Source organism: Podarcis erhardii, assembly GCF_964252035.2.
Source record: "Podarcis erhardii genome assembly, chromosome: 9".
NCBI lineage: Eukaryota > Metazoa > Chordata > Lepidosauria > Squamata > Lacertidae > Podarcis > Podarcis erhardii.
Window position 1 is genome coordinate 40336855 of NC_138512.1, and position 21985 is coordinate 40358839.

The window sequence follows — 21985 nt, forward strand, 5'->3', positions numbered from 1 at the left end:
TAAGTTTTTCTGTAATTGGGTTTTACTGGTATATTACAACTTGGTTTATGGAGTAATTATCTTCTGTAAATTGCCTTAGGAGGGTTTTGTCCTGAAACGCAGAACATCGAAATATTTTAAATTTAATCAATCTATTATCTATGCTCTGCCCTATCTAGTTGTCTGCTACCAGGTTAGAGCAGGAAACACTTCTTGCTGTTGTTGTGTTTAGAGGCTTGGGGTTCTTAGAAACCTGGACACAGGTTATGCTTGTTAAGACTTAAGAGGTTTATTTTAGAATTCTTTCCTAACATACAGGCTGGCATTCCCCTTATGTTAAATCATTCTTTAATTCAGATCTTGTGTGTGAGTCCTTTTATTGGGTACAAGGGAAGATAAAGGGTAATATAATCATGCATTCAGACAATGCTTTGGGGTTTCCCCACCTCAAACAAAAGGTTTCCACTCCTCTCAGAAGGATGTGTTTAGATCCTAACATGGGCACATCTTTAATCCTGACACATGCTTCTTACCAGCTGAAGAGCCACAAGTTCCCTTAACTATACAGCTACTCCATTACTCATTGATATTTTCTCTCCCGAGCTCAATAATTCTTATCTCAGTGTAAGATCGAGTTGGAAAGTCAACAGGACTCTTACTTCATTTGTAAATATGCAAGAGACTGTGTTGTAGTTGAACATTTTGGAGATGGGATGCTTGGACCCGAAGATGAGAAAACATCCCCATCCAAACAACATACATCATACTGAGCCAACTGACTTAAAAATCACTTGTTCACCTGTATTCGACTGTTTCCCCAGTCTGCTACAATAATATTTCCATTAGAATCTACAGCTACTCCTGTTGGAGCGTTGAACTGTCCATTCCCTTCTCCATTAGATCCAAATTTCAACATGAATTCACCTTCCTGGTTAAATACCTGAATAAATTAAAAATAAATAAATCAAGACACAAATTATATAGTACTTGATGATGATGGTTAAGAGCCTAAAGCCAAAACTAAATAGTTATCATCCTCAGACGTATAAATCAAAACTTAATGGAAGACAAACATTCCCTTTCTGAGGCACCAGGAAGAAACCAAGTCATAGACAAAAGTATAGTTAAACCAACCAAAAATGACAGTACTGTCTGCAGAAGAAAATTATAGCAATCTGTGCAACCCTGTGGGGTGCCACAGGGTTCTGTCTTGGGCCCGGTCTTATTCAACATCTTGATCAACGACTTGGATGATGGACTCAAGGGCATCCTGATCAAATTTGCAGATGACACCAAACTGGGAGGGGTGGCTAACACCCCAGAGGACAGGATCACACTTCAAAACGACCTTGACAGATTAGGGAACTGGGCCAAAACAAACAAGATGAATTTTAACAGGGAGAAATGTAAAGTATTGCACTTGGGCAAAAAAAATGAGAGGCACAAATACAAGATGGGTGACACCTGGCTTGAGAGCAGTACATGTGAAAAGGATCTAGGAGTCTTGGTTGACCACAAACTTGACATGAGCCAACAGTGTGATGCGGCAGCTAAAAAAGCCAATGCAATTCTGGGCTGCATCAATAGGAGTATAGCATCTAGATCAAGGGAAGTAATAGTGCCACTGTATTCTGCTCTGGTCAGACCTCACCTGGAGTACTGTGTCCAGTTCTGGGCACCACAGTTCAAGAAGGACACTGACAAACTGGAACGTGTCCAGAGGAGGGCAACCAAAATGGTCAAAGGCCTGGAAACAATGCCTTATTGAGGCATCTAATCATAAGCCTGCATTTTTATCAAAGCTTATATTTTGATCAGGGCCTGTATCTTAAAAAGCTTAAAGATTTTCAAATGTTTATGCCAGGCAGAAGACCAGCTGCCTAAGAACCTTGGCAATGTTTTTCCTCCTAGACAAGGGGGCCCCCTGATTTATAGCAGAAAACAATTCTCAAAGTCGTAAAAAGGGAATTACAGGCTGAGTCCGAGGACACTGACCTTGCATGTTACAGAATATAAAAAAGGCTGAGAAAACATAAATTAAGAGTTGATAAATAGTAAAATAAAACCATGTGCCTCCCATTAAACTTGAGCCATATTTTCCTAAGGTTGAAAGGTCAAGAGCAATGGAAAAGCATCAAGCTGGCAGAAAGGGAGAGAGTATTTAGGGAAGTCTTTTTCTAAAGTTGTTTCTTTCTTAAACTGAGATCCTTTTAAGATTTCTTTTCCTTTTAAAAGATTATTTATGTTATGTATTAAATATATTGGCTTAAATGTAATTATGCAAAGGATTTAGAAACTAAGAAATGTTAAATCCTTATCCTAGATTCTTATTTCATATAGTTGGAAGAGATCACAGGGACCATCAGCCCAGCCCCCCTGCCAAGCAGGAAACATCATTAGAGCACACATATGGTTGTCAGGCCTTTGTTTAGAGACCTCCAAAAGAAGGAGATCTTTCAATGATGATGTGAACTCAAGATCCTTGAAGATAAAAAGTTAAGATTAACCATCTGTTTTGGAAGGCAATAGGGCAAGGAGGGCAAGAGGTGAGCTGGTAATTAAGGTTCCTTGTTGAGACACATGTAAGATATATTACTACTTATTTGTCATTTATAGATAGAAGAATATATAGCTTTTTGTTTCCCATAAAAGGGAAGGGAAATGGGTGTATCTTTTGTGATTGGTTCTAGCAAACAGCCAATAGGAATTTCAACCAGGCTGATTGGACAGAGGCAGCCACAGGAGGAGCAAGGGGGCTGGATTAAGGAAATATAAGTGCTGGCCAGAATGGCAGGAAGCCAGGCCAGAGCTTGGTAACCATATACCACTGTGCCTCTCATTTATTTGTCTGACAAATAAATTATTATTTTAATTTCTCTATTGCTGCGTTGAATATTTCATTCCAGCTAAGCGTTAACCACAAGCAGGGTGCTACATTATGAAGAACGGCTAAGGGAGCTGGGCATGTTTGGCCTGGAGAAGAGGAGGTTAAGGGGTGATATGATAGCCATGTTCAAATATATAAAAGGATGTCACATAGAGGAGGGAGAAAGGTTGTTTTCTGCTGCTCCAGAGAAGCGGACACGGAGCAATGGTTCCAAACTACAAGAAAAAAGATTCCACCTAAACATTAGGAAGAACTTCCTGACAGTAAGAGCTGTTCGACAGTGGAATTTGCTGCCAAGGAGTGTGATGGCCCTTGTGGTCTCTTCCAACTCTATGATTCTATGATTCTATGAAGGAACCAGCAAGTTGTTGTTTTGTAAAGCCTAAAATATTAAAGCCATCCTAAGCTGCTGACACACAATGGCTTAGCTGAACAAACAAGGGTCTTAAGTCTACTGTTGCTGTGCTACTGGGAGCTAAGCCATGGTGGCTTCTGAACCCAGACTCATTGCTTATCTCTCCTAAACAAAGCATGTGCGATAAGCCACAAACAAACCCTGGTTACAGTTCATGATTTGCTTGCAAGAAGAAATCATTCTCTCACACACAAAAATCATTTTTTGTTTTTCTGTAACAGGATCCTATTGCAAACACATATAGGATTGGACTGCACATCTCTGGAGCAGGTCACATGTAGCAGCAAGCCATTGTTTGGTATTGCAGGCACAAGCTGAAAGAAGCCATAGTGACTTAAACTCATGCATTCTCCCCTTTCCTCCTTCTGTGTGGCTGGGAGAGTGGGTTTCCATCAGAATTGACTTTCACTTTCTCCTAATCTTATCATTGCAAGCAAACCAAAGATGGTGATTCAATGAGGGTGGGGAGCATCCAGGTTAATTTAAGAAGCCAGCTTCAAAGGAGCAGAGTTTGTAGCTGGCTTGTTTTGAAACAGACCAGAATTAGTTATCCACCACTATCTTTGGTTTGCACACAATGGCAACCCAATTTAGGGAAAGTAAATCTGCCAAAGTCCTCCTCCCAGCTGCATATGAAGAGGGTAGGCATACAAGCCAAAGTCTCACTCATGCTCACTCCAACTCATGTCCATAGTGCTAAACCATGGTTAGCATTACACACTCATTTGCGCAATGCAGTTCCTTCTTATTCTCCTCTTCCCAACAGCCCTCTGTATGCTCCCAACATCTGGAGGGTTGGAGTGTCATCCAGAACAGATTTGTTGGGGAGGTGTTGGGGGGCCTGGAGTGTGGGAATAGAAACTAGAAGTCCCATCATGCAAACATTTTTTTCAATTCCAAAAATTGAAAGTGTGTGATGCCCAGTATTACAGAATTAATGTCATGTATGCCCATTTTTAAACAAGAGCCCCAAATCCAATTTCCTAGTGCATCCTCCCTCCCACATGGGGGTTTCCTTTCACTGTAATCAGTAACATTCCCACGCATGGAGAGCTGAAGGGGGGAGGATTTGCTTTCCTAGCAATTTAAAATCAAACTGTTTCTGTTAGCTAAGTGTGTGTGTGTGTGTGTGTGTGTGTGTGTGTGTGTGTGTGTTTAAAAAAACAGAACCATAAATATGCACGAAAGCTTGGCTTCATGACAACTTTATAATACAATCCATGCTTCTCAATAAAATTATATTTGCATGCTTCCATTTCCTTGTATTTTGGGTATGATACATAGTAGACTGTCCTGTGTAAATGAAATGTGGCAACATTTACATAGGAGTTAGCAGAAGGTCAAGACCATTTTCTAGTTATACTACAAATCAGTGTGTCGAAAATATTCCCTGAGCTGCAAGGCCACAACAATTACAGAGAAAGGTTTGGAAAGTTGCCCTTGCCCATTCCAGTATTGCTGGGGAAGCTAGAAGGAAGGGGGGATGTTAGCTACAATCCTGGCCACAGTGTATTTTGAAAACTATGTGCTGGGAACCAGATCGGCTTTGAGTTCCCTTCCATTTTATTAGCAGGATGGCAATGAAATTTCTTCCCCATTTTCAGTCAGATTTCTAACATACTGTATTTTATTTCCTTGTTTGCTGAAAACCTCTGTTGTCATTAGGAAATCCTGCATTGCTGAACAATTGCTGCTTCTCAGGGTATATGTTTATTAAAATAGGAGCCCCCCTGCTGCTAAACTCTGCCAACAATCCACTTAGGGTCTCTCCTGTGGACTTACTTCCTTAATTGTAATCCAAAACCACAGGAACAGTTATTTCCTGCCTAATTCCAGAAGCCTATGAAAAACAGTCTCAATTCAAAATTGCCCATTTAGCTCCAACTTAAGAGTTATACTTCTCAGCTGTATGTAGATTGAAAGAAGCCCTGTAATAGCCCAAGCCACATTTCTCTTACCCACATGGGACTGTGTCTTCCTGCTGCTCTTGGCTTTGTTCTACACATTACTTTTATCACAGAACCCACTTGAAAAGTCTCTGTACAGTTTCTGTAGGGTGTAGCAATGGTCACTGAGTGCAGGGTGGGCAGAAGGCAGACTGACATCTATTGGTAGATCTCTGGATGATTTGCAGTAGATGGACCAGGGTCCATCAAATTCCTCATTCCAGCTTTGTATAATGTAGCTTCCTATGCAGTCAATGGCACATATGGCTTACTTCTATGTAGTAATTTTGCAATTATGTTAAGTGACCCAGAGTATCCTGAATACTTGGCACAAGACTAACTTTCTCCAGGGGACAACTAGCATTTCAAAATGATGGTTTGAAAAGACTCCAAGAGCTCCTTTCTAGAGATCCAACTTCGTACTTCTTGAATCAGTTTAAAAGAACATACACAGCTTTATTTTAAAAGAGCAAAGCAAGAGACTTAATCCAAGTATTTCCCCACCTCTAAACGTAAACAATTATTTATTGTTGGCTGATGCACAACACCTGTGAATTTAACTACATATTGGGAGTAACAGCTTCAATGCATTATCAATGGGATTTTATATTTTATGAAGAAGTAACAGCATCGTACCTTGACCGAGTGGTTGTGGAAATCTGTAATAATAATTTCATTATTGTGGTTGACGGCTGCAAAATGAGGCCCTGCGATAAGGGAAGGAAGAAATTTCAATGCAGGAAGAAAGATAAATCATGACAACAATATTTCAATCCATGTGAACTAGCAGTATGCATGCGAGTTCTGATCAAAATGGTTGATGTGGACCAATGCGCTAGAGGCATGCCTGACTGGAGGTGGCTCTGGAAAAGGCAACACCAGGTGGTGCTTCAAGGTTCCATTTTGAACTCTACATGTTGCTGCATTCACTGTCACATGTTAATGGCTGAAGAAGAACATAATCAGCTATGAACTCAATAAAATTATGAACTTGGGCACAGTACAAGTACTCTAGAGAACAATAAATAAAAAGGTTTCTATCTGGCCAGCTTCAAAACCAGTTTGACTGGTTTCCACCCACTAAATGTTTAGTACAACTTTCAAGTTGAACAATAGACTACTTAAAATTTGTTTAACATTTGCAAGTGAGCATGCTTCTTGTTCTTGGTCATGCTGGCTGGTGCTGATGAGAATTGGGGTCCAGCCAGATGTGGAGATCATCACATTGACTCCCTCTGTCTTAAAACGTGACATGATCAGCAAGCCACAGGAGTCAGACCAGAGGAGTTTTGTTGTTCCTGAAAGACTGCCTCCCCTCACCCCAAAGGCCTAAGGTACAACTAGAGTGAAAATTACACCCACATTGTGTGTACTATGTGTGTTTATTACGACATAATTGTTCATGAACTAGAGCAGTGGTGTCCAAACTTTTTTCAAAGAGGGCCAGATTTGATGAAGTGACGGGCTGTGAGAGCCAACCAAAGGGGCCGACCAAAGTTGAAAGTTGTTGAGCTTTTTTTAGGATTGAAATTTGAGGGTTTTGGGGGATTTTACCCCGGAGGATCAAACCGACCGGTGGACTGGATTAGGACTTTGGACATGCCTGGACTAGAGGGTTGCCATATTTCAAAATGTTGTTGAGATTTTTTTGGCAAAGCTGTCAAAGTTTTGGCAATGTCCAGGAAATTATGGACGTGTGACAGCACTAATGGACTACAGTCTACTTATTGTGTCTTGCTTACTGTGGTGCAGTTAGAGTGATGCTTTTTCAGCATGCTCAATTACACACACACGATCTGGATAAAAGAAAATGGATATTAGACAGCAACTGATACCTGCAAACTGCTTATCTCCATTGCCTCGGCTTCCAAACCTGGTTACTATTTTTCCATTTGGCTGGAAGATAAACACACAACATGCTTTGTTGTCCACCACAATGATGTGCCCATTGCGATCCACAGAAACACCTTTTGGTCCCATGAGCTTTCCAGATCCAATTTTTGTCTATAGGAGCAAAGAGATTAAAGTTGAACAAACAAAATAATTTCATCTACATGAATTTGTCCATCCTTTCCCTCATCACCAACAGTTAGTTCTTCAATCAAGAAATACAGAATTCCCCAAGCCTTCAGAAAAATCGTTGGTTTACCAAACTATTAATTTTAAAATGGCAGTGAGTTTCCTTGTTTTTTTTATTTGTACTTCATAAACTTACCTTAAATTTTCCATCAGAGGAGAATATGCTAACCCACTTATTGTCATAGTCGGCAATAATGATGTCACCACAAGGATGCACAGCCACTCCCGTAGGCCGCTGCAACTGACCAGGGGACCTTCCCCGGATACCAAAACGACTCTTGAACTGGCCATCAGTGGAAAATATCTGTAATTTTCAAAAACAGTTTTTTCACATAAGATGTATCCATGTATACACATCCATGAGATTAAAGGTGGGGTGTAGATTTAAATAAATGAATGTATTTTTAACTGGAAAATGGCATTTGAGTCATTATGTGAACGCAGAAGTAATTATGAATCCTTCACTATCAAGGATAGTGACACTTCAGAGAACATGTTTCTTTTCCGCATTTGATCAATACTATGTCTTTCCAAAACAATCCATTATGGGTAAAGAGAAGAAAAACGAGCATACCTGCACACACTGATTATTGCTGTCCGCTATTAATATTTTTCCATTTGTAGATGCAGCTACTCCCTGAAGATTTGTAAACTCCCCTTTGTTTCTCCCTTTGGTACCTAAAAGGAGATGTACATATAAAAACAATTAGGAAAGAAGTCAAGTACATGGCTGCAAAAACTCATTTCAACTCTCTAGGTCCAATCAGCAGTTTCATCATTAGGAGTCTAGTTGTATTGCATGGAAAGGGGCTTCACAATGGTTGGGGTAGAGAAAACAAACCATTATCATGAATATACAATATAAAGATCAACAGGGGAAGGTCCACAATCTCCAGAGCAGGGGTGTCTGGGACTCTGGGGGAGCTGAGTGTGTTGCTCCCTCCTTTATCCCCCACTATGGGCAGGGACTTCTGTGTGCATGAATGTCCAAGAGGGAATTCCAGCTGCCTTTCAAGATAATAAGGTTTTGGAATACGCCTTTGAGGGATGAGATAAACAAGCAGTCCCGTTACAGAAATATTGTTTTTGAATTATGAACTCCATAAGCAATATAAATGGGATGATTCCCCCACCCATTCTCAGAAGTGCATACAGCAAGGACTAAATACGATACTTTTGGCACAGAAAATTAGAGGGAGAGCCATCTAGTTAGAAAAGTCCAACTACAGTATGACTAAGGCTCACTTACAACAAGCTTAACAATATTATGTGTATTTTAACAAATCAAATAGAGTGAGATTACGATTTTGGGGGAATGTGAAGAGTGTGTGTATGAACGTAACAGTGCTTAGCTTACTTTTTGTTGCTATTTTTTAATGTTGTTAATAATAATAATAATAATAAATTTTATTTATATCCCGCCCTCCCCAGCCGAAGCCGGGCTCAGGGCGGCTAACAACACTAAAACAGTACAACATTATAAAACATTATAAAAATGGATTAAAATGAATTAAAATCAAAATTGATGGCAACCATAAACTAAAGTTTTGTAAAGATTGCCAGAGGAGGGAGTCAGGCTGCGCCCTGACCAAAGGCCAGGTGGAACAGCTCTGTCTTGCAGGCCCTGCGGAAAGATGTCAAGTCCTGCAGGGCCCTTGTCTCTTGTGAGAGAGCGTTCCACAAGGTTGGAGCCGCAGCCGAAAAAGCCCTGGCTCTAGTTGAGGCCAGCCTAACCTCTCTGTGGCTTGGGACCTTCAAGATGTTTTTATTTGAAGATCGTAAGTTCCTCTGTGGGGCATACCAGGAGAGGCGGTCCCGTAGGTACGAGGGCCCTAGGCCGTATAGGGCTTTGAAGGTTAAAACCAGCACCTTAAACCTGATCCTGTACTCCACCGGGAGCCAGTGCAGCTGGTATAGCACCGGATGAATGTGATCTCTAAGCGAAGACCCCGTAAGGAGTCTCGCTGCAGCATTTTGCACCCGCTGGAGTTTCTGGGTCAGTCTCAAGGGCAGCCCCACGTAGAGCGAGTTACAATAATCCAGTCTGGAGGTGACCGTCGCGTGGATCACAGTGGCTAGGTCAGGGCGTGAGAGGTAAGGAGCCAACTGCTTAGCTTGGCGGAGATGAAAGAATGCCGCCTTTGTTATAGCTGCAATCTGCGCCTCCATGGAGAGGGAGGTATCGAAGATTACACCCAAACTCTTAACGGACGGTGCTGGCACTAATTGCACCCCCGCAAGAGATGGGAGTTGCCCCCTCAGCCCCCTGTCGTCCCGTCCCAGCCAGAGGACCTCTGTCTTCGAAGGATTTAACTTCAGCCGGCTCCCACGTAACCATCCAGCCACAGCCTCCAAGCATCTGATCAGTGTGTCTGGGGCAGAGTCCGGGTGGCCGTCCATCAACAGATAGAGTTGGGTGTCATCAGCATACTGATGGCAGCCCAGCCCAAAACTCCGGACAAGCTGGGCGAGGGGGCGCATAAAGATGTTAAAAAGCATTGGGGAGAGTATTGCACCCTGGGGCACACCACACACCAAGGAGTGGCGGGATGACAATTCCCCCCCAAGCGCCACCCTCTGTCCCCGACCAGAGAGAAACGAGCGCAGCCATTGAAGGACTGTGCCCTGGATCCCCACGTCGGCAAGGCGGTGGTCCAGGAGTTCGTGATCGACCATGTCGAAGGCTGCTGACAGGTCTAGAAGAATCAGCAGCCCCGACCCGCCTCGATCCAGCTGCCTGCGGAGATCATCTGTTAGGGCGACCAGAGCCGTCTCAGTCCCATGACCAGCGCGGAAGCCGGACTGGAATGGATCCAGAGCCGATGTTTCATCCAGAAACCTACCAAGCTGTTCAGCAACCGCTCTCTCAATCACCTTACCCAGGAATGGAAGATTCGAAACCGGGCGGTAATTGGATAGATCTAAGGGATCTAATGATGTTTTCTTTAAGAGCGGGCGCACCACTGCCTCCTTCAGTTCCCCTGGGAATGTCCCGGTGCCAAGGGACAGATTGATGATATCCCCCGGGGGGCCCGCACCTCGTCTGGACACGCTCTAATCAGCCAGGACGGGCACGGGTCGAGAGGACATGTGGTGGGCTTTCCAGCTCGGAGGAGTCTGTCCACATCGGCTGGGGATATCCGGTCAAAGTGGTCCAATACTGAACCCGAGGGCAGTCGAGGGGCCTCCAGTTCCTTTATTGTATCCAAATTGGCAGGGAGGTCATGGCGGAGCAACAAGACCTTCTCCGCAAAAAAGCTCGCAAATGCCTCACAGCTGTGTGTCAAATTGTTATTTAAATTTGGCTGTCCTTCGAGGGACGTTAAAGACCGAATTGTTAGTATTGTTTTACAGATTACAAAAGCCATACTGATTTGTTAATTATATGAATTTTGCTGTAATTTTGATGTTCAGCTTCTTTTTTAGTTGATGTTTTGTGAGTAGCGTTTTGTAGATTGCATCTGTTTTATTGATGATTTGTTAATTATTTTATATGATTCACACTGTATCTGTGATGTGCTATTATGTTTTATTGTGTTGTTGTTATTTATTGTTTGTAGGCCACTATTCATGTCTATGCCACTTTTCATTCAAATGAATATCCATCGATCAACCAACACCTCTGAGCTAGATAATGTCCTAGGGCAGGGATGGGAAACCAAGGACCCTCCAAAGGTTGCTGGACTACAGCTTCCATCATCTGGTCCTGCTGGTTGCAGCTGATGGGAACCGGAATCCAACAATTGCTTGAGCACCACAGATTCTTCTCTCCTGCTTAGTGTTGACACTTATCCCAAAACAATAGTTTTATGCACTCTGTTCGCAGCTGGACATTGCAATCCAAATAATTTAGAAGGCAAAGCACTCCATACCTACTCTGAAGATCAGGTCATCTTCAATGGGGTTCTCTTTCCTTTTGCCAGTGCTATACATGCTAGCTGGTCTTTTCACAGCTTTCTGCTTCACGTGTCCACTGCCAGGAGACTTCACACGCCTCTTAACTCCTTCGGTAGTAGGGGACACATCGGCCGACCTGATTACCTTGAGTTTGAACGGGCTGCCCCTGATATGCTGATCATAGAGTCTCAAGGAAAGGGTAAAGTCCCCTTCTTTCTGGACAGTATACAAAAATTCGTAAGTGCCATTTTTATTGTCAAGTATTTCTCCGTCCGCCACACTCCCATCGGGCGTGCTGAGCTCAGCCGTGAGGTAAGCATTCCCGGATTTACAGAGCTCACCATCCTTGTCCTTGGTAGTGATGGTGACCGACATAGGCTGTCCTATCACCGTCTGCTTCAGTCCTTCACCCGTGGCCACTGTTTCAGAAGCGACAGCATTTGTGGTTAAAATAGTACCAAGATTATGAATGGACTTCTTCAGCCCATCTGTTTCCACTATGAAGTCTAGTTGATCATTCTCACGAGGCTGCAGTGGGAAGTCGCGGACAGCCAGCTCGTTCAGCTTATCGCTCATCTGCTTCTTAACAAGCAAGACTTCCGTCTCGGTTCCATGGTTGAGTGCTTGGGCTGTAAAGTTGCTACAACTCTTTATGTTTTCCTGTCCTTCCAATAGGCTATCAAGCTGAGTCTGCAGGACCTGGATAGACAGAATGCTGTGGTTATATAGAGTTTTAAACCAAGTAGCCCAAAAAATAAATGAATGAATTCCCACCTATCATGGGAAATGTAGAGGTATGACCTTGAACGGAATAATGTTGCAGAAAATTTGTTGGGCTCGATTAAAACAAAACAAAACACCTGAATAGCATTGATCAAATAAGTGCTAAGTTCTCTTGGAAGATTTTTTTTTTTAAGAGCTTCCAGTTTGGAGAGCTTTTCTTCATGGCATTATTTTGACATAAAACTAAACTGTTGTGTTTTTTTTTTTTTTTGTTTTGTTTTTTTTGTATTGCATGAACAAGCCTTGGGCCAAACTGAAGACAGATAAACGTTTTCCTATGAGGATATATGGAAAAGACCCAGAACACTGTATTTCCTCCATCCCCAAGATAGGGACATTTAGCTTTTATAAGATTTTTACAACTATTTGACTAATATTATCCAGAAAAGAAAAGTAAAAAATGAAAATACAACCAAAAACTATGAAACAACGATGCAATATAAAGTTGTTGTTGCCATTGTTTTTGTTTTTTTTAATAAAAAACACACCGTAACAATTAAAAATATAGCTCTGACTCCTGTTACATATCACTTCTGCATTTTTGTAAGATAATTTTGTTGGATAAAATGAATTTGTTCAAGGATGTGCTGGATTAATTGTGTTCCCAATTAACCTTACATGGCAAACATGCCATTTCCTAGCCTCTCTCTCAGCTAAAGATTAGATTTCAGACATTGTTTCTCCCAGTAGCATCACATACCCCACAAATGAAATAAAATATGACTGAAAAGAACAAGGGTCTTACTTTATGTTTAAGGCCATAATTCACTTCCAATTCCATGAGCAACACACTCTTGCGGACATTTAAAGTCTTCTGGAGTTCATCAAAAGTAGAATGAATTTCATCTACGATGCTGGTCTTTTGGTTGGTCAGCTGATGTATAATTTCAGATAGGAAATGAAGTGCTGTATCTATCTCTGGAAGCCTGTTGGAAGCGTAAATCACAAGTGCTGTTTGAAATAGAATTGCCATAGTTTTTCCTTGTGACATCATGCAACAAGATTTTTATTCTTGGTGATTACAATGGGATAAAGATACAAATCAGATTTCAAGTGTTTCTTAGAAGAATTCTGTTACAGAGACTTTATAGCACAAGGAAAAGGATGGGGAAAGAGGCAAGAGAAAGCAAGCTCAGGCACCCCTTTTGAAATTCTTTATATAACATAGTTACAGTGGTACCTCAGGTTACATACGCTTCAGGTTACAGACTCCACTAACCCAGAAATAGTTAAGAACTTTGCTTCAGGATAAGAACAGAAATCGTGCTTCTGCAGCACGGAGGCAGCAGGAGGCCCCATTAGCTAAAGTGGTGCTTCAGGTTAAGAACAGTTTCAGGTTAAGAACGGATCTCCGGAACGAATTAAGTACTTAACCCGAGGTACCACTGTATATAGTTCTCTCTACAGCGGTACCTCGGTTTTCAAACGTAATCCGTTCTGGAAGACCGTATGACTTCCAAAACATTCAAAAACCGAAGGCGGTCTGCAAATTTAATTGAGAAACACTCAGTGGAAGCCATTTGGCTTCTGAGGCGCATTTGGAAATGGATGCATTTACTTCTGGGTTTTCGGCAGTCGAAAACCAAAATGTTCAACTTTTGAGACATTCGAAAACCAAGGTACCACTGTATTCTGCCTTGGAAAGCAGACTGGCTGCCTTGGAAAGCAGAGGCCCCAGGGAAGAACCCCTCAGATCAGAGAGAGCAGGTGACAATGTCTGGGGTGTGAGGTCGGGGCTACTCCACCACACTGTGTGTTAAAGCATGCACATTGCAGAAGAGGTTCCATACCTTTTGTTGACAGCATCTAGCTGTGCTTGAAGCGAAGCCTTGTGTTGTTCTACTACATCTTTGAGAGGTACCGTGGGGTGCTCTGCATGCTCTCCTTCTGTACATTCCCGGCACATGGCTGTCTCACAAGACTGGCAGTAAAATTCCATCAGCTGATTACAGAGAGGGAGAGTGTGACTATCAGCAGAATACCAGTTTTTCCAAATAGAGACACACCATTTTGAATACTGAGCATGTCTACTCAGATACAAGCCCTATTGAATTCCCAGGTAAGCAGGGCAAGGATTGCAGCCTTAGTCCCACAGACTTCCATGGGCTTGCTTTTGAATAAATGCGCATTGGATTGTTCTGCTAATGCCCTGTGCTGGTAAAAAAATCTGCTACAAATCCTGCAAGCAAAAAAAGTCAGCAGAATGGGATTTATGTGATAAATAGCCATGTTAGCTGACGACCGGAGTTCAAACCTATTGCACCATGAAAACAAAATGTTTGCTTGTGATTAAAATGTTAAAAAGCAGTGATTATGTTTAATGCCATGGATTTATAGCTGTGGTTTGTATGAACCATTATGTTGAAATTTTCCCTACTTTTAAGAATCACAAATAAATACACAATTTAGGGTACTTGAAATTCCAAAAGGTACACTGACGGCTGTCATGTTCTTTCTCATGGCTGTCATTTTCTCACTATTTGGTTTCAGATAAAACTGTCATGCCTTGTGCTTTAGCAGTATTAAGTTACTTCACAAATGCCTAAGGCATTAGTGATGCACTCTGAATTACAAAACAGAATGGCATCAGGTTTGCATATAATGAGGGCCATATTTTTGGCAGCCAAAAGCTTAACAGAGAGTGATCATTGCTGCTTAGGGCTGGCATTTAAAAGTTTACCAGAGGGAGAGAGCATCAGTTATTTTTCAAACTAAGCAAGAGAACATTAAAAGGAATTATATAAAAAGGACTCGGTGAGGCCAAGAAACTTGCAGATCCACAGAAATAGAAGCTTTTCATCTAACAAAGGATAAAACATTTTCACTTTCTTATTTCTAGTCTGCAACCTACAAAAGAAAAAGGACTGAAGAAGTTTCCACAATCTGTTTAAGGTTGTTTTGAATGGCACTACTCTTACTTAGTGGAGTCTGATACTTCAGAAAGATAAAGATATTTTGCACGTGCTCCCAAGATGGTTTGGATACTTCTTCAAAAAAGAAAGAAAGAAAGAAAGAAAGAAAGAAAGAAAGAAGGCAAACTCCATGCAATGAAGAACTGTCTCACTGAAGGAAAGCCTGGAACTTATTGCCTAAAACTAAGATGTCATGGTCACAACAAGAATATATAGTTTGTAAGGAGTGGACCTTACTGATCATAAATCTCCTGATTTGCAGATGAAAACCAGGTACATATGCTACCAACCTACCTACAAAAAAGGTGTACTTTTGTCTTGTAATACTGCATCTGTTTTTTTAAGTCATATTAATTTATTTAATCAGTTCATAAATTTCATACACCATTTAATTGTAAAAAGCGGTTTACAGAAAGATTAAAAAAATAAAATCAAGAAAAATCACAATCCTGCTTTGAGTGATACATTAACAGAAGGAGGATTATAGGAACAAAGGAGAACAATGATCATAATTGGAGGAGGGGAAGAGGAGAGAGCAGGGGAACATGGTGCTCTCCAGATTTCTGGCCTACAGTTCCCATCTTCCTTGACTGTAGGCCATGTTGGCTGAGGCTGATGGAAGCTGGAGGCCAATGACATCAGGAGGGCCATAAGTGTATAGCACTGTGTGTTACATCCAGGAGTCATGCTGCCAAGCACTTAATTGCATTTCAATTTTACGAAAAGCTTCCTAATCATGTACAGCAATGCTTGCAATGCCGCTCACATTATATTGGCACACTTTGAATGCAAGATAGTGCTTAGTGATGCAACAACAAGGATGCCAACCCACCAGTTCAAGTGGAATAATGACATAATTCTGCCCATATGCTCCATTTATTCCCAAGGACCCTTTTTAGCATATGTGCCCTATGCAGATTTTTCATCTTTCAGTGCCACTGATTACCATAACCGGAAAACAATTTTGCCAGGTGGTGTAAAGCTGAATCTAATAATATTTCTCTTGAATGGTTTTTGTCCACATGCAGGCTATGACCTGCTATCAGAAAGGAATACTCCCAAACCTTGTACCTAGGCCAGATTAGCTAAGAACTTGCTGGGAAAGGGATTGCTCTCCCTTCTGTTCAAGGGCAGACCTGGGGAATATTTTACAATATGAGCCCAAAATTGGCACCCCCAAATGGATCTTCTCAGTTATGGAGCTTATCAATTTTTCATGCCCTGTACTGGTGAACAGCCCACCCTAAATCTGACGTTGTTCTGTTTTGTTTGCTTTGTTGCTCTGGAAATATTTGCTCTGTAGACACCTCCTGCAGTTCATTTGCTCCCTAATTTACCTATTATGATCTGGATTGCCTAGGTCAGCCTTCCACAGCGAAGTGTTTTCCAGATGCTTCTTAGGGTCCCACCTGCACCCACCCTGATGATTGGCAAGGCTGGCCGGGGCTATGGGGAGTTGTGGTTCAACAACATCTAAAGTGCACCAGGTTGGTAAAGATTGAAAACAGACTGATGATAGGAAAGGACTCACAACAGTAGTGGTAACGGAAAAGGAAATGGAATTTCAACTCAATGAATACTTGATTTCATTTATGGATGAAAAGAAGAGCAAAAGTAGCAATACACCTTTTGAATTATAGACAGCTGCTTTCACTTAAAACTAAAATTGATGTACAAAATACAGCTTAAATGAATTATAGAACATTAACATCTCATCTTGATAGCCAGAAAGCACATTTACTAACCACCATGATCAATATCATGACATGTCAATGCAATGCCCTACAAAACAAAAAAATAACCAAAACTATCAATATTGGGCTGACTGAGAGTTAATTTGATGTCCCACACAAATTCATCCCAATTCACTCTCTCTAGTACAGTATCCAATGAAAGCATTCAATCAATTGAATAAAATCTATCAAGCAAACGATTTATGTTGTCATTGCAGAAATTAATAAATCATTTGCAAGTCCAATAGTCCCCAACTTTCATTTCAGGGGGAACCATTGAAAACTGCCATTTCCCTGCCAAATAAATTGATGAAGCCTTATTTATAGGCGCCTAATCCACTTACATTTCCTTCATGATTGGGGCAGGAGAGTGGCTTCCCTGCAGCAACAGCTGTGACAGTCTCCAAGATGGAAGACTCCTCAATGCTATTGTCTGGAGTTCGCTGCAGGACATCCATCAGGTTGGTGATGAAGAAGTTGTTCTGAAGAGCAGAAACCCCTTTCTCTGGCAAGATGGACGTTTGGCGGCACACTGGGCAAGAAAGGGTTAAGCTGTGGGCTGGAATGTAATTCTGTAGGCACCTAATGAGGATGGTAAAAAGATAAGCCAGTATCAAAAGCAAAAAGTAAACTGTATTGTTTGTGATTTCCTAGTAGGGGAATAGAAGAGTAATCATGAACACAGCTTTACTTTTTCACATTTTGCAACTCATATCAAGAGGAAAGAACAAAACACCCTGACTGCCTTCTGTTGCCCTCCAGAAGTTATTGGATCCCAACTCCCATCAACACCAGCCAGCTTGGCCAATGGATGGGAGTTGTAGTACAGCAATATCTGGACAGCCAAAGGTGGGGGTGAGCGCTAGGGGGTTCTACCTAAATAAAAAGGCAATGATGTAATGAGATGACTGGAGACAGTCTAAACCGGAGAAAAGGTGGTAAGGAATTAGTGCAAGAAGAAGAGACTGCCCCAGGCTGCACTATCAAAACAGCAACTTTTTCCAGAGAGCAGATTTTGGTATGACTGAAGCTTTGTTTCTTGCGGTGTACCCACTCATTCTTATTAGGACACTGTCATCTGTGGCTTATATATATACACTGCCTAAATCTGCACAATCTGAGAACAGAGATAAGTGTGCAGAAAACAAGCAATGCATTTTAAACACTCCTTTAAAAAACATGAATGATTATGACTCCTGTAGAAAGCCTTAGCTTCTGCTCACAGGAATTACTTCCTGACCCTACAGTCTTGCGCTGTGAAGTGTGCTCTTCTCCACAACCATTATAGGTTACAAGAGAATCTTTTCATCTGCTTGTTCTCACTCTCTGCTCCAAAGCTTGGGGGGAAACACTGCAAAGTATCACTTGCCATTTTCATCTTACATTAATAAAAGCAACAACAGCATTATGGCTATTCAAATTGTTTTCCAGGCTCCACGTCACAGAGGTTGATGAACCATTCTGGAGGGTTATTCTTACAGTCACCTTAGCTTTTGTGAGGGAAAAGCCCAGCCTTTACTGACTTCTAACTGCTGCAGCCCGTGGTGAGGCAATTATGTGCATCTGTCACCACAGGCTGTTTTAAGCCCAGGTTTGGCTTGGGGCCCATCACTCTGAGCACTAGCGTGCCAAAAGATGAATCCAGACAAAAATCAGCCCATGGCAGCAAATGCATATGACTACCTTTCAGGCTGAAGCGGATTCTAATGTAATACACCAAGAAAACCTGAGCTCTTTCTAAAATGCATAGAAAGATAAGGGTCATTAGCAGCGCTGCATTCAAAACATTAAAAAGAACAAAGCAAATGCTTATGGAACATGGTAGACTAAGCAGTTTAACAAAATGAAAATAGACAAACCATGAAAAGCCAAAAGCTGTAATGGTGGAAATGTCGTTTCCACTTTCAGACAGCGCTGCAGCATTTTTTAAAATGATAAGGCTTCTCTGCTTCTTTTCCTGGAAAGGAAATGCACCGTAGGGAAAAATGCCACCGGTTCAAGTCCTGCATATCTTCTAGCTGAAACCTGGTGCCCTCCATATGTTGCTGGATTACATTTTCCATCAGCCCCAGACAGCAAGACCATGCCAGCTGGGATTGATAGGAGTTGTAGGCCAAAGTCCTGAATCATCTAATCTCTGGCACTTTATGTTCAGATATTGCACCCTTCAGTTCTGAACCTTTTCCACTTGGAACCAAGCTCTACTCATGCTGAAGAAATCTACTTTTAAGCTAAATGGGCTAAGTTTCATTGCCTAAATTCAGATCAAATATCCCAGTAAGAAATTACACTGGTGCCCCGCAAGACGAACGCCTCGCAAGACGGAAAACCCGCTAGACGAAAGGGTTTTCCGTTTTGGAGGCACTTCGCAAAACGAATTTCCCTATGGGCTTGCTTCGCAAGACGAAAATGTCTTGCGAGTTCCTGCGGGGGTTTTTCCCTCTCCCCCCCCCTTTTCCTAAGCCCTAAGCCACTTATCAGCTGATCCGCTGATAAGCCGCTTATCAGCTGATCCGCTAAAAGCCGCTAAACCGCTAATAGCGCTAATCCGCTAAGCTGTCAATGGGCTTGCTTCGCAAGACGAAAAAACCGCTATACGAAGAGCCTCACGAAACGGATTAATTTCGTCTTGCGAGGCACCACTGTATTGCTACCACCCTTTTATGTATAATTGTATTGCTGACATGGAAGGCCATATCTTAAAAATAAAAACAGGGTGAACATTCACAATAAAGACAGAATTGTTTACCAAAAGAGCACAGATTACTTTTGCAATACAGTAGTATCTGAATCCTGTCTTTCTTCTTATAAATCAAAATGAGCCCAGGGGCATTTTACCTTCCTACTCATTAAGTTTGTATTTCAGGAGAACTTGTTGCCTGGATTGAGGGGTTCATTGAATTAACAGTGTAACCCTAGACATCTGGGAACAGATCACTGTGGCAATCCAGACAGACAAGCCAGCTGTAATGCACTTTTGGCTGGGGGAAACAGAAATCATCCTCTTACCTCTCACAGAAAGTGTGCAGACAGGGGAGTACTTTGGGATTCTTGTAACGGTCCAGGCATATGCTGCAGATCAGAAATTGTTTGTCAATCTGACGCACCACAGGACTTGGGATGTTGGTGCCTTCACTGGCCATCCTAGACCACTGACATGTGGGTCCTGTTCTCTTTTGCCCTGCACGCTGCTGAAAGGTTCAAGCAAACAACAGCATTTTAGAAGCCGTGGGGAATTGACTTCCTGTTAACAATGGGTCCCAGTGGGTTTCATCCCGATTCAAGATTTATAAGAAGGCAGTGCGTAGTGCTTGGAAATGCTACACTAGAAATACTTGCTTTAAAAGCATCTGGGCAGATTGCCAAGGCAAAAAAACTACTACAATGCATTAGCTTCTAAAATTCATTCTTTATATTTATATCCTGTTCCCACTATCTTCCCATCCAAGAACTGACGAGGCTAAAACCTGGCCATACTTTTGTGATATCGAGTATAAGAAAAAGGGTGCCCTAACCAACTGAACAAGCTTTCAGATCGGATGGGTGTACATTTCTAATGCTATAGAATGAGCATAGCTCACTGGCATAGGCGCCGACTCCATGGGGCCTGAGGGGGCCCGAGCCCCCTCAAAAATTCGTTTGGGGGGGCTCTGCCCCCCCAATAATTTAAGAAAATTATTAGTTATATTATGCTTTGTAAAATCACAAAATTATGTTGGTATTTTTTATTTTCCTTGTTTGACGATAGTTACCTTTTAAAATACATTCAGTAATAAGTTAAAACAAAGCCACTCCCGATCTAGAGAGGGGGTGGGGTTGCGGGCTCTCGACCCATCAACAATCTCGCGGGGCTGGCGTCAGCCCCGCGAGAAGCGGGGATTCCCCCTAGCTCATTAATATTCACTGCCCACGGCAGCAGCCAATCGGCTGCCGCAAAGGGCAGGCCCTCACAGGTTCACTTAAGGTCGGGGCAGCCCGGGGCTCGCCCCTTTCGTTCCCCCAGCAGCAGCGGTTTGGAGGTCTTGGGCCCCCCCAATATTTTTTATAAGTCGGCGCCCCTGCTCACTGGTGGAGCACATGAGTTGCATAGAGTAGGTTGGATTTCTGCCATCACCACTTGAAAGAATCAGGTAACATGTGGTGCAAAATACACCTCTCTGTTTTTGACCTTCCCATATTTCTAAGACACTCTCACCAATATAATATTGCATACATCATCAGCTACAGCTGTACACCAGTGGTTGGCCATACTGTTAGACCTCATAATAGGAAGAACATAGGTAGTCAGACCATCTATATCAGTGCAGTCTAAATATGAAATAAGAAACCATTTTCATGCTGAAAATCACATTACTGCTGCTGTAGAATGTATTTGAGGGCCACATTCCATTAGCAGGAAGGTAAGACTCAGTCACACAGAGTTAAAACACAGATCTCTTTCTCACACAGCTTTTGCCCATGGAAACAAAGGCATATATTTGACTAAGTAACTCCACTCATATGCTATCTTTCATTTCCCCCATAAACCCTTCTTTTAGACAAAGCTAGTTAAAAAATAAAGACAAAAGCTTTCCAATAGCCTTTACTGCACAAAAGCAAACAGGACTCAGTAAGAAGAAAGCAGAAGAAAGAACCAGCAGAAGAAAGCAACATCATCTTTGCACATATGAACTGTAAGTTGTTCGTTGGATTTATAGAAAGCCTCAAACTTCAAAATGCAATTGCATCTCAAAAATTGCATGCCTGCAATTGCAAAGCATCAATTGCAAACCACATAAATATTTCATTTCCATTCCACAGCAAGTGCAATTAAGCAAAATAGGCATAATACATTCAGAACCTAACAAGACACATAATGCTTTTCAACAAAGACAATATAAATTCCCTATACCAGCTAGTGGTTAGCATGTTGAACTAGGAATGGAGAGAGAGACGGGTTCAAACCTCTACTCAGCCATCAAGCTGACTGGGTGGCTACCCTCTTGATGTTGTTGGACTCTCAAGTCCCATCAGACCCAGCCAGCATGGCCAATAATCAGGGATGATGGGAGTTGTAGTTCAAGAGCAGATGGAGGGTCACAGGGTAGCAAGGGGAAACCACATATGCCACTCTGAGCTATTGGAAGAGCAAGATAGAAATGAAATAAATACTTTTTTGCCTGTGCACAGAAGCCAACACCTTTTACTATTTCCTTCTACCTAAGTCACATTCAGGTTTTGTTTTAGCTGCAGTTGAAAAACTTGAGTAGGGAAATGAATGGATGCACATGCACCAGCCACACCCCCAAAGTCCCCATTGACTCAGCTTTTGACCTTTCCACAATCAGCTTCACCATACAGCGTAGGTTTTCATG

General features: G+C 42.0%; 1 protein-coding gene across 5 annotated transcripts in view; it reads right to left on the reverse strand.

Annotated features, from left to right (window-relative positions):
* Positions 1–21985, reverse strand: part of TRIM2 (tripartite motif containing 2) — a 54946-nt gene that overhangs the window by 5131 nt on the left and 27830 nt on the right. For all 5 annotated transcript variants that reach the window (XM_081875319.1, XM_081875322.1, XM_081875320.1 and 2 more), the window contains exons 2-11: positions 19641–19822; positions 16976–17213; positions 13777–13928; positions 12732–12912; positions 11179–11902; positions 7881–7984; positions 7443–7610; positions 7063–7231; positions 5864–5934; positions 779–919 (exon numbers count right to left, since the gene is read on the reverse strand). In XM_081875319.1, coding sequence (XP_081731445.1) covers positions 779–919; positions 5864–5934; positions 7063–7231; positions 7443–7610; positions 7881–7984; positions 11179–11902; positions 12732–12912; positions 13777–13928; positions 16976–17213; positions 19641–19774 — 2082 coding nt within the window. In that variant the 5' untranslated portion in view covers positions 19775–19822. The remainder of the gene's footprint in view (positions 1–778; positions 920–5863; positions 5935–7062; positions 7232–7442; positions 7611–7880; positions 7985–11178; positions 11903–12731; positions 12913–13776; positions 13929–16975; positions 17214–19640; positions 19823–21985) is intronic.